The sequence below is a fragment of the Lynx rufus genome, unplaced genomic scaffold (genome assembly GCF_022079265.1).
Source record: "Lynx rufus isolate CCGP_SWC_20201006 ecotype Redwood Valley unplaced genomic scaffold, mLynRuf1.p SCAF_2, whole genome shotgun sequence".
Taxonomy (NCBI): domain Eukaryota; kingdom Metazoa; phylum Chordata; class Mammalia; order Carnivora; family Felidae; genus Lynx; species Lynx rufus.
In genome coordinates this window covers 178,007,308-178,020,078 of record NW_025814834.1, presented here as the reverse complement: position 1 = coordinate 178,020,078, position 12,771 = coordinate 178,007,308, and the positions used below count along the sequence as shown (strand labels likewise).

General features: G+C 44.0%; 1 protein-coding gene across 1 annotated transcript in view; it reads right to left on the bottom strand.

The window, feature by feature from the left end:
- The window catches only part of USP24 (ubiquitin specific peptidase 24), a 140,406-nt gene that overhangs the window by 58,753 nt on the left and 68,882 nt on the right, over positions 1–12,771 (bottom strand). Inside the window, exons 25-32 of the mRNA XM_047085710.1 lie at positions 11,964–12,030; positions 11,729–11,839; positions 10,907–11,005; positions 10,645–10,818; positions 5,571–5,656; positions 5,328–5,421; positions 4,142–4,297; positions 975–1,072 (exon numbers count right to left, since the gene is read on the bottom strand). Coding sequence (XP_046941666.1) covers positions 975–1,072; positions 4,142–4,297; positions 5,328–5,421; positions 5,571–5,656; positions 10,645–10,818; positions 10,907–11,005; positions 11,729–11,839; positions 11,964–12,030 — 885 coding nt within the window. The remainder of the gene's footprint in view (positions 1–974; positions 1,073–4,141; positions 4,298–5,327; positions 5,422–5,570; positions 5,657–10,644; positions 10,819–10,906; positions 11,006–11,728; positions 11,840–11,963; positions 12,031–12,771) is intronic.

Sequence of the window (12,771 nt, the reverse complement as noted above, 5' to 3'; positions counted from 1 at the left end):
TTCTAGTCATAAGACTTGCCCATGTTACCCTATAAATGTCAGTTACTGGCGCCCTACATTTACAACCTGTTACTCTGCTCTGGGCCACTGCCACAGCTCCACAGGGTTCTCCCTGCCTCTACCTCTCCCACTTCTATTTACTCATCATCCCCACTGCAGCCAAAGCGAGTGTTCTAGGCAATGCCTGGCTCTGAAACCTCCTGTGTTCCCCGGTCTAAAAGCTAAGGTTGAAGTTCCTCAGGGTGGCTCTACTTTACATACATCTCTCCTTCCACCTGTGTTCGGGACCTCCCCAGGCTACCGTGGTTCCCAGGACAGGCCACGCACCTTAGTGCCTGTGCTCACCCCGTCCTCTCTGGCTTAGCGGGCCCTCTCGTCACGAGCCCCCTAGGGGATGACTGCTCACTTCTCAATTCCCAGCTCAAACGCCACGTTCTGTGAAGCGCTTCCTAATCTTATTATCCCATGAAAATTTAACCACTTAAGCACTATCTTCCATAACCTCTGCCCCCGCCCCCAAGGACTTTCTATTAGCCTGTTTTGGGACCTACAATAACTGTTATTCTTTGCTAAAACCATGAACCGCTCTAGGGCAGGGATGAGATCTAAGTTATCTCTGCATCCCCAGCACGAGTGCCTCGTACAGCACTCGTACGTAACAGCGTTACCAGGAATCACATTCACCTGGTGTGAAACAGAGGTGGGAATGAACAGAAACAGATCTGCTTCCTCTCTTCTTCAAGAATTTCCTCCACTACCAGAGGAAAGGAGATGTGCTTCTGCTGGTTCTCCAAAGAACCAAAAGTCACAGAATGAATTCAGGCGTTCCGAAGACTGAAACATCACTCCTGATTATACCTCTCATGATGCTTCACATAATACCTTGTAGGCAGAAGCAAGGCCTGGCAGGAGAAACCAGCCACGATAACTACACCCATTCTCTGCAACTCGTGTAACATCACAGTGAGACTAACCTCAACCCTCCTGCTTTGAGGAAGTTCTCACAGAAGGATTTCGCACAATTTCTTGCCATGTCATCATCAGCTGTTGGCATGAGTTTAGAGCTCAGAACCTTGAAAACAGATAAATACAATTAATCATCCCAACATTTCCAGCAGAAATTACTCCTTCACTAAGTAAAAGAATCAGATAACTCGAGTCTGAGTCTCTTTAAGTGCTGCATGCTGTTCCCACCCACCCCCCCAGAAGTATAAGGAGGCTAACGTGTCGCAATGGAAATATTCACATTTTCCAAGTTCTATTCGCTTGGCAAGAGAAATCTGTTTTGTTGAAGAAAGCTGGTGTGTTCTTTTCATGAAACCAGCAAAAGTGGATGTCTCAGGCTCTCAGGCTTAGATAAGAGCAGGGGCACCTGGGTGGCTCAGTCGGTTGAGCGTCCGACTTCGACTCAGGTCATGATCTCACAGCTCATGAGTTCGAGCCCTGCTTCGGGCTCTGTGCTGAACGCAGAGCCTAGAGCCCACTTCAGATTCCGTGTGATAGGCTAGATATGCTTTTGAAAAAGTATATAAAGTTTTATAAAACAGCCCATTCATTAAAAATGTTAGACGAGGGGCACCTGGGTGGCTCAGTCAGTTAAGCGTCCGACTCTAGATTTTGGCTCTGGTCATGATCTCACAGTTCATGGGACTGACCCCGAGTTGGGCTCTGCACTGGCAGTGCGGAGCCTGCTTGGTATTCTCTTTCTCTGCCCCTCCCCCGCTCACTCATGCATGTGCACGTGCGTGTACTCTCTCAAAATAAATAAATATTTTTAAAAAATGCTAGACGAGCTCTCTAATAATGATTCTCAAACTCTTATTTATTGAGCACCTACAACAAAAGAGGATGAGGCTGTTAGCATGCCTTCTCTCTTATATCTCACCCTGCGGGTGTTATGTGTTTTACTTTACACGACTGAGACCCAAGAGGCTAAGTGACTTCAAACTCCCTCCTACATCTGTGCCCCTTTTTATGACACTGACACATGTACCTAAAGGAAAGCTTAACTGAAAATTCTGGTATGGCAGATATTATTTCTAGTAAATAATCATACTATAGTATGAGACTTAGTAAACAACTGCTTAGTTATGATTGAAAATTTAAAAAAAGAAAAAAAAAAAAGACCCACTGCCTCAGTTTCCCCAAGGTATTAAAAAAAATTTTTTTTTAACATTTAATAATTTTTGACAGACAGGGTGTGAGTGGGGGAGGGGCACAGAGAGAGGGAGACACAGAATCCGAAGCAGGCTCCAGGCTCTGAGCTGTAGCACAGAGCCCGATGTGGGGCTCAAACTCACGGACTGCGAGATCATGACCTGAGGTGAAGTCGACCCTTAATCGACTGAGCCACCCAGGCGCCCCCCCAAGGTATTTTTAAAGTAGATACAATTCAAGATCCTTCTCAATTCTAGAAAAGTCTGTTTCTATGAATCCATGGGTCGTATGTGCATAGATTTTTAGCGTGGGATTTCTTTTTTACAGATGCTATCTTCCTAAAGTGCTCTTTGGGTAACAGGCTCTTCAACCTCAGATTATGAGCGTTAACAATCCTTTTCTAATCCTTTACAGTGTTTTTCTAATCCTTCCTGTGAGCGGACAGCCACATGCACGTACTCCTCATGCTCAATGGACAACAATGTAGTAAAGAAGGAAGATTTCTTCAAAGGAATGGGTATTTGGAATATCCACTTTGAAGCTACCTAGTAGGCAAATGTAAGTGGAAGACTGAAATGCAAGGAAATTAGCCTTTCAGGAGTCAGTAAAAAAAAAAAAAAAAAAAAAAAAAAAGTGCTTTTGAAAGTATTAGGTTTTCCAAATGTTTTGTGTTAAAGCAAAAAACAACCTATCAAAGGATTTCCCTGAAACTGTGCTGGAGGTAATTTTACAACCATTGTCCTTAGGCTGTAAGATGTGGCAACCTAGGTAGTTGGTGACAAGCCAGATTCATTGTTATGCCATTCCGTTTTTCTAGGTGCTCTCAAATGTGGGTGTTAAGGTTTATACTTTAACTTTTCTGAGACAGTCATTCAAAGGCAAACGATAAATCTGGCAAGTACTGAAAAATTTATAAGCTTAAATTGACCAAAAATTAATGGGCAATTCTGCCTTGGAATATTAAACATTTTTAAATGTCCACATTAAATAAAGACATACTTTATTTTAAAAACATTTGCTAAATATTTTCTCATTTCGAACTCCACGTATTTTTTTCACAAGAATGATTACTTTAAGGCCAATATGAAATAACACAGCTTGAACACACAGGCAACAAGTGATGCAGAAAAATGAATGAATAGAATTACACACTCCAAATTAGACTGTCAGATGAAATAAAACTTGGGACAAAGCAAAATCATTCAGGGCCTTATCTTCTCCAGACCGAAAATGGCAAGAGGGTCTGACCCTTCGCTCTCCAAGAACCGGACTATTTCCACCTGCTCACTCTCCCAACGCTTTGCTCTCAAGACTCAGAGGATGTAGCCTCCTTACGTTTCACTCAAGATTCTGGAGCAAATATCTTGCCTTTTCAGCGGTCATCCTTTAGCGACCACAATGACTTGCACACCTTATACAGTTATCAGATGTTTATTGAACTAAATCTACTAGTTTAAAGCTACTTTGGGGAAAAGAGGGTAATAAACATGCACTTTTGTTTAAATTCTTCCAAACCTTTTTTTAAAACCTTGAAATAAGAAGGTTAATGTACTTCCTGACCACCCCCTCGCTGCTTCATTTAGAACAACAAATTACAATCGTTCTTTAAAAAGTTAGGATGCATTTAGTAACGAGAAGACTGAGGATAACAACTCGTGTTAGACAATTTGCTAAATTTCCAGAGGAAGACGATGGCGTATTTTACTACATAAGGCTTCCTCACTATTTATTTAGATGCTGTTTTGCAACTATAGCAACATACATAGGTATAAAGTGAAAAAAAGCCTGAGCATCTTCTAAGGCCCCAAAACAACAAAATGTTTCAATTTATATTGTTTCTTACCTTTTTTTTGAAATCTAATTTTTTCACAGATCATCCAATACAAGTAGAAACCTATTTACTTATCTCTGGTATCTAAACGCAGGAATCTGCAAACGAAAACGAATCTGTCCAAATGAAACGAAAAGAAATGAGCCTTCTTACTTCTAAGTTGTAGAGCACTCGGAAGGTGGACATTCCCGGAGCAAAAGAGCGAAACAGACTTTCCAAAATCGAGCTGGCGCTTGGCTGATGTTGCTGCTTTGAGGACAGGGATGGAGACTTTGAGGACTGAGAACTCGTTTCCGACAGTAATGTTTTCTAAGTTTTTCAAGAATGAAAACCAAGAATATATGTGTTAGAAGCACAAATTAGAGAGAAACACATCTTAATGCGTATTCTAACATTCTTTTCTCTTTATTATAATTGCACCAAAGAAATCTTCTATAAATCAACCTCCAAGACACATCGCTTTGTAATTACTAACAAAACATCAAATTCCATCACACAAACTGTACGTGCTCAACAGCGTTCCAACCCTACCATGAATGCGTCTGAGAATGTCTTCCAGGCAACACTAGCAAGGTCATTTTTATTTGCTTCCGTGTTTTTAACATCTGCACTACTAAATACCGGTAATTAAAATTATAAGATTGTAGAAGTGGTAGTTTTGAAAACGTTTTTAGCCAGTACTAGTGATATGTTTTAGAATTACGTTAATTTTCCTCTCCCCACAAATAATACCTGAGCCGTGTACGACAAGACCACGAGCTGATCTAAACCTTTAGCCACTGGTAACGTGAATGCATACCTTCTAACGGCTTTGTTCCACGTGAACTTATTGAGAACATAATTAAACACTATTACAGATAAAATACAATTTCAATACATAATAAAATTCTTGAGGAACAACATTCTAGAAATTAAGATGAACTTTAAATATCAGCTGTGGAAAAAATGAAATGATATAATTATGCCAGCAACTCAAACACACACAACAATCACATTCAGAGAGGCATCATGACAGAAGAAAAACATCTTTGCTGAATCAGAACTAGAGTCTGATCTTGGACAAGACACTTCCTCTCTCTGGGCTTCAGTTTCTTAATACAGAACAAGAAGCACATGGAAATACATGATATTCAAAACTTGATGTCGTTACTGACTCTAGATCACTTAAAAGTCAACATGAAGTTCTGATTTCCATTTACAGTGAAAGTAATTTTCTAAAGAAGAGCTGTTATGGGAAAGATGGTATCACATGGCCTTAAAGTGATTTCCGGTTGTATTTTTACTGAATCATGACATCAAATTTCCATGCCAGTTAGGTAACTGTCCAAGATGCTTATACCTTTCTTCCTAAAGAATCAAGTTGATCCAGGGCTTCCTGAATGGCTGGGTCAGTGGGTATCAACAGGAGAAGCTTTCGTACGCGTAGAGTTATCCTGAAATTTGTCAAAAACAAGTTTTGTCACGTAAGTCAGTTTCAAGAACAAAGTCATTTGTTCCTGACAAATGTAAAGTAAAAATACGCTGGGCTCCCTAACTTTAATAGCTTTCTCTTTTTCATGCTTCATAAATATTTCCATCATACCTTGGCTCCTCCAGATTGGCGAGCTGGTAAAGCATGTCAAACACATTACATACAAGTGCCATCACAACACCAGGGAGGGACTTCTCCTGAGGAAAAAAGCAAAATATAAATACAAACTGACGAAAGAATTTTCTCTTTTTCTAACCAAATAGAAATATTGTGCCAACAATAAAATGACTAATTCTGAAAGACTGGCCACTACAAAGCTTGAGGGGAACAGCATGCTTACCTGCCCTACGGGGCAACACCTGGGAACAGACCGGCGGGACCACTACCTTCTAGTGCGTCTACTTACAGGGCTCTCTCCTGCCCGCCTGCAGGTGAGGGGCTAAGGCACCAAAAGGCAGGCAGTGGAAGAGAGGTAAAATGATGGGCAGGTATAATGAAGAGAATGGAGAGGAGACACCATTAAAAGCTGATCATGGCTCATCAGGAGCAAACAAGGTAATGAAAGATTTAAGAGCAAAATCATAGTAGTACAAATGTATAAACACACACAACACGTAGAAGAGATTTAGATGTGATTAAAGTACTATTTTCTGGTTATAAAGTTAAGAAACTAGACATCGCTACAGAATGTCATTATACAAAGGAACGTTTTTAATAAATTCAGGATATAATTTGAAAATGTTACGCTTGAAGATGTTGTATACAGGCATACTTCAGATATTGCAGGGTCAGTTCCAGACCACAGCAAGAAACAAATACTGCAAGAGTCAAGTGAGTTTTTGGATTCCAGTGCATATACGTTTATACTCTACTGTAGTCTATGAAGGGTACAGTAGCATTATATCAAAAAAAAAAAACCCCAATGTATCGTGTCTTAATTACACTTTATTGCTAAAAAAATGCTGACCATCATGTGAGCTTTCAACGAGTCGTAATCTTTTTGCTGGTGGAGGGTCTTGCCTGGATGTCGATGGCTGCCGATGGTGAGGGTGGCGGCTGTGCAGGCCGAGGTGTCTACGGCGATTTCTTAAAATAAGACACAATCGAGTTGGCTGCACTGATGGACTTTTCCTTTCACGAACAATTTCTCTGTAGCACACAAGGCTATCTGATAGCATTTTACCCACAAAACTTTCAAAAGTGGAGTCAATCCGGGACATCTGGGTGGCTCAGTCAGTTAAGCATCCAACTCGGTTTCAGCTCAGGTCATGATCTCATGGTTCATGAGTTCGAGGCCCACATCGGGCTCTGCACTGATAGTGCTGAGCTTGCCTGGGAGTCTCTGTCTCCTCCCTCCCTCTCTCTCTCAAAAATAAATACATAAACATTTAAAAAAATGGAGTCAGTCCTCTCCAACCCTGCCGCTGCTTTATCAACTAAGTTTATGTGATACTCTGAATCCTTTGCCGTCCTTTCAAAAATATTCACATCTTCACAGGAGTAGATTCCATTTCAAGAAACCACTTTGTTCATCCATAAGAAGCAACTCTTCCTCTATTCAGGTTTTATCATCAGATTGCAGCCATTCAGTCCCATCTTCAAGCTCCGCTTCTAATTCTAGTTCTCTTGCTCTTTCCACCCCATCTGCAGTTACTTCGTTCAGGGAAGTCTTAAACCCCTCAAAGTCATACATGAGAGTTGGAATCAACTTCTTTCAAACTCCTGCAAATGTTGTTATTTTGACCACTTCCTAAGAATCACAAATATTCTTTTTTTTTTTTTTTAATTTTTTTTTCAACATTTTTTATTTATTTTTGGGACAGAGAGAGACAGAGCATGAACGGGGGAGGGGCAGAGAGAGAGGGAGACACAGAATCGGAAACAGGCTCCAGGCTCTGAGCCATCAGCCCAGAGCCCGACGCGGGGCTCGAACTCACAGACCGCGAGATCGTGACCTGGCTGAAGTCGGACGCTTAACCGACTGCGCCACCCAGGCGCCCCTAGAATCACAAATATTCTTAATGGCATCTTAATGGTGAATCCTTTCCAGAAGTTTTTCAATTTACTTTGCCCAGATCCATCAGAGGAATCACTATGGATAGCAGCTATAGCCTCAGGACTTTCAGACTTGAAAGTGGAAATGAATGACTCCTTGATCCATGGGCTGCACAACGGATGCTGGGTTAGCCGGCACGAAAACAACATTCATCTCGTTGTACATCTCCATCAGAGCTCTTGGGTCACCAGGAACACTGAGCAGCAGTATTTTGAAAAGAGTCTTCTTTCCTGAGTATCAGGTCTCAAGAGTGGGTTTAGCAAACTATGTTGTAAATAAATGTGCTGCCATCCAGGCTTTGTCGTTCCATTTATAGAGCACAGAAAGTGTAGATTAGGCATCATTCCCAATGGCCCTAAGATTTTCAGGCGTGAAGGAGCACTGGCTTCGACTTAGAGTCACCAGCTGCATTAGCCCCTAACAAGAGTCAGCTTGCGCTTTGGAGCTTTGAAGCCAGGCACTGACTACTCCTCTCTAGCCAGGAAAGTCCTAGATGGCGTCTTCTTCCAATAGAAGGTCTTCCATCTGTACCGAAATCTGTCGCGTAGTACAGCCACCTTCATGAATTCTCTGAGCCAGACCTCCTGGAGAACCTGCGGCAGCTTCCACAGCAGCACCTGCTGCTTCCCCTTGTAATCTCGCGTCATGGAGACGGCTTCCTTCCTTAAACCTCGTGAATCCACCTCTACTAGCTTCAGACTTTCCTTCTGCAGCTTCTTCACCTCTCTCAGCCTTCCCAAGAAGTGAGGAGAGTTAGAGCCTTGCTCCGGATCAGGCTCTGGCTTAAGAGGATGCTGCGGCTCGTCTGACCTTCCATCCCGGCCACTCACACTTTCTCCGTATCAGCAATGCGGCCGTTTCCCTTTCTTATCCTTTGGGAGCTCACTGGAGTAGCACTTTCAATTTCCTTCAAGAACTTTCCCTTGCACTCAAAAGTTGGCCAAGCGTTCGGTGCAAGAGGCCTAGCTTTCGGCCTTCCTCACTAAGCTTCGTCCTTTCTGGCTCTTGACCGAAAGGGAGACACGTGCAGCTCTTCCTCTCACCTGAACGCCCAGGGGCCACAGCAGGGTTATTAAAATGGTGGCCTGATTCCAGTATTGCTGTTGTCTCAGGGAATAGGGAGGCCCGAGGAGGGGGGAAGAGAGAAGGGGAAGAGCTGGTTGTGGAGCAGTCGGAACGCACACAACATTTACTAAGTTTACCGTCTTCTATGGGCACAGTTCGTGGTGCCCCAAGTAATTACAGTAACATCACAGGTCAGGGACCACAGATCGCCATGATAAATGTAATAGTAAAAAGTCTGAAATGTTGTGAGAATTACCAAAACGTGACACCGAGACACAGAGTCAGCAGATGCTGTTGGAAAAATGGTACCAGCAGACTTGCTTGGTGCAGAGTTGCCACAAACCTTCAATTTGTAAAAAAAAACAAAAATTGGGGCGCCTGGGTGGCGCAGTCGGTTAAGCGTCCGACTTCAGCCAGGTCACGATCTCGCGGTCCGTGAGTTCGAGCCCCGCGTCAGGCTCTGGGCTGATGGCTCGGAGCCTGGAGCCTGTTTCCGATTCTGTGTCTCCCTCTCTCTCTGCCCCTCCCCTGTTCATGCTCTGTCTCTCTCTGTCCCAAAAATAAATAAACGTTGAAAAAAAAAAATTTTAAAAAAACCAAAAATCTGCCAAGTGCAATAAAGTAAAAGGATGTTTGTACATTTTTTCCTGTTGTTAATTAACTGTCATAATGCTACTCTTGAATGGGATCTTCCTTAAATTCTTACTGTAAGTACGGTTACTTAAAAAACAAACACATTATACTAATACTGACCCTGAGGAGTTGAGATCAATGGCAAGATTATGCTAAGGTAAAAAAAAACATAATACACAAAAATCTTGTAATTGGAAATAAGGCAATATGTGTGTATATATATATATATATATATATATCCACAAATATGAAAAAAATAAAAAAACCTTCACATGCTATTAGAATACCTTTACATAAGGTCTGGTGTGATGTTCCTTGTTGGACTATAAGAGCTAAGAAGCACAACCAGTCTCATTGGTTTTTATCTCCGGTGCCAAGTTCAGTCCTGACACAGAGAGGGTAAAAAGTACACGGGCTGATTTCAGGAAATCACTCAAAAAATCCTGACTGTGTACCTTTTATGTTCTAGGCACTGTTTTAGGTGCTGGGGATACAACAGTGAGCAAAACGGGCAGAAGTCTGCTCTCATGGGGTTTATATTTCACTGGGGAGAGAGAGACATTACGTAAGATAAAACACACGGTATGTTAAAGAAAATGTTAAGTCGGGATGGGAGATACGAAGTGCAGGGCTGGAGCTAAGAACGTAAATAGGATTGGCACCAAGAAGGCAACATTTGAGTGAGAGCTGAAGAACGTGAGAGGGGACCACCTGCATATTGGGGAGGAACGTTCCAGACACAGGGACGAGCAAGCGCACGGACGCTGCTAAGTCTGAGGACCAACGCGGAGGCCAGTGCAGCTGGAGGGGTGGGAGCGAGGCGAGGTCAAGGGAGGAGAGATCAGAGAGGTTCCACGAAGGTCTGTGAGGTTGGCCCTGTGGGGCCCGGCAGACCCTGGCTCCTACTCTGAGATGAAGTCCTGGGACTCTTTGGGCTGAGGGTGGCACAACATGACTGCTGTTTAAAAAGACCCCGGGCTGCCAGGCACTGTACAGAGAAGAGACTGAACGGGTCTAGGGGCAGAGCCGTGACAGCAGGGAGGCACTGTTGGAACACTCCAGGCAAGGCATGGCGGGGGCCTGGACCGGTGTGGAAGCCATGGAGGCAGACGACAGTAACTAGGTTTTAGGTGTATTTTAAAGGTACAGTCAACAATCTGCTGCAACCCTGTCTTCACTCTGCTGTCAGGACTCGCTTGGCTTTCCCCTTCCTCTCTGGCTCTTCTGTGGTCTCCCCTGCTGGGTCCTCTTCACCCTCGATCTCTATACAAAGAAGTTCCCTGGCTCGGTCCTTTGGCCTCTCTTCTGTCTACGCTCATCCCCTTAGGAACCTCATCGGTCAGGACGTGTCTGGGAGAAGAGGACCCGGTCATCCAAGTCTCTGGGGGCTTCCTAAATTCTGACTGGTCACCTGACTCCAGCACCCCGTACCTGCTCCATGGCGTACGATGAGCTAAAGGCCCCACTGCCGCTGCTGCTGGAGCTGGTCGAGGAGTCCGCGGAGCTGCCGGATGGGGTCCCGCTGCCCGAAGTCTTCACCGTGAGGATCTGTTCATCAGAAAAGCCCAGCTGGTGGAGGAGCTTTTGATCTTTATTCACGGTCAGCTGCGAAAAGTGGTTTCTTAATTACTGGCAGGAAGAGGAAGGCATTGACGGCGGGCTGAAGGGCCACAGAGTGTGGGTTTAAACCTACCAGACTATCGTTCGTAAATATCTGTATGTTGTCCACAGGTGAGCACAACTGCTTGGCTATCTTCCATCGCACGCTCCCTATGGTTTCATTACTGTGAGCCTGTACGACAAAATTAAACGCTGTTGGGAGTCTTTTGTTTACTTGTCCGTTTAAACAACTGCTAGTGAGCACGGACTACGTACCAGGCACTGTTCCAGAAGCTGGGAACAGAGCAGAGGACCCACGGACAAAACTCCCCGCCCTGTGAGGCTTCCCTTCCGCAGTAATTCAATGTCCCGTCTTCCCACCCCCCATGCCTCGCCATCTCCTGTGAATCAAATCTCGAGTCCTTCTGCTGCTGCCGTCTCCACTCTTTCCCGTTCTCTCTACACTCCCCTCACACCAGCCACCTTGCTTGTCACTCAGTGAGCCACGCAAGTCCCTCGCCAGGGCCTCAGTACCTGCTGCTCCCTTTGCTTGGAATGCTCTTCCGCAGAAACTATTTGTTGTCACTTCGTTCCATCTTTGTTCAGATGTCACCACCTCGGAGAGAGCTTCCCTGCCCATTTGATGACATTTCACACATACGCGTTGGCTCTCTACCAAATTATTCTGCTTTATTCTTATTCTTTAGAACACTCATCACCACCTGATGCTATATTATATACTTATTCATGTGCCTCTGTACACCCATCAGTTCCCTTTCGCTGCAGGCCTTTAGTCTATATTTGTTTGCTAAACAGCTTGCAGAATAGTTCCCCGTGGAGCTATCCCGCTCCGCAGTGCTCTTGGGAAGGAAACAAGACAGTATGAAAATGGCTACAGGGCTTAACGTAAACCTACCTCTACAGTGAAGGTATCTTTGGTAGACTCATACGTGACGTTGAGAGTTAAAAGATGTCCATGAAATGAGGCACCATGAGGTAGAATAGTTCGTGGAACAGAGTAAAAATCCTTGAAAAAGATAGAAGTCAAACAAGTCAGATGCACAGCGTCACTGTTAAGTCTCCAACGTACACACCTAACACGAGTCTAACGATAGGATGATAAAGTTGCTTTAAAAAGAAGAGAGGCTTACCTCTATAGTGATCACATAGCGTTCTGCCAAAAGCAGCAGTCTCTCGATTATCACAAGTTTGGTGGATCTATAGATTAAAAAACTTTTTTTGAGCATATTTGAAATGAACTGAAGACTTGAACGTATTTGAAATAAGTCGCACGATTCCAGTCTGCTTCACCAAAACCACGCAGTTAGCCTCAGTGGCCGAAGGCTTAAATCTGCAAAGACTAAACTTCCCCGTCACCCAGGGCGGGAGGCGGCTCAGCCACCTCACAGCCGTTGTGCACTGATGGAGCAAGGGAGGACAGGCAGGCCCCCTCCATGTTTCTGTCGTTTCCTTTCTGTCTTTTTACACAGTTGTTCCATAAATGAGGACCTGGGCCTCCAGGCCTGTCTGTCCATCAATCCACCAAGAATGAACAACCAGTAGGTTTGAGTCTCATAATCTTACAACTAAAATATGCCACCTAATTCTGTAAACACATGGAATCTGACAAAGTTCTGAATTGGCTGAAAACCAGTAAGGGTACCACAAATAAGACTTGCTGTTCTAAATAGTTTAAGAATGAGGAGGAAGGAAGGACAAACAACTGTTTATCTGGTTTAAATGAACATTCTGTAGAGTTAAAACACACAAGTGTGGGGCACCTGAGTGGCTCAGTCGATTAAGTGTCCGACTTCAGCTCAGGTCATGATCTCACGGTCTGTGGGTCTGAGCCCCGCTTTGGGCTCTGTGCTGACAGCTCAGAGCCTGGAGCCTGCTTCACATTCTGTTTCTCTCTCTCTCTGTGCCCCTCCCCTGCTCACACTCTGTCTCTCTCTTTCT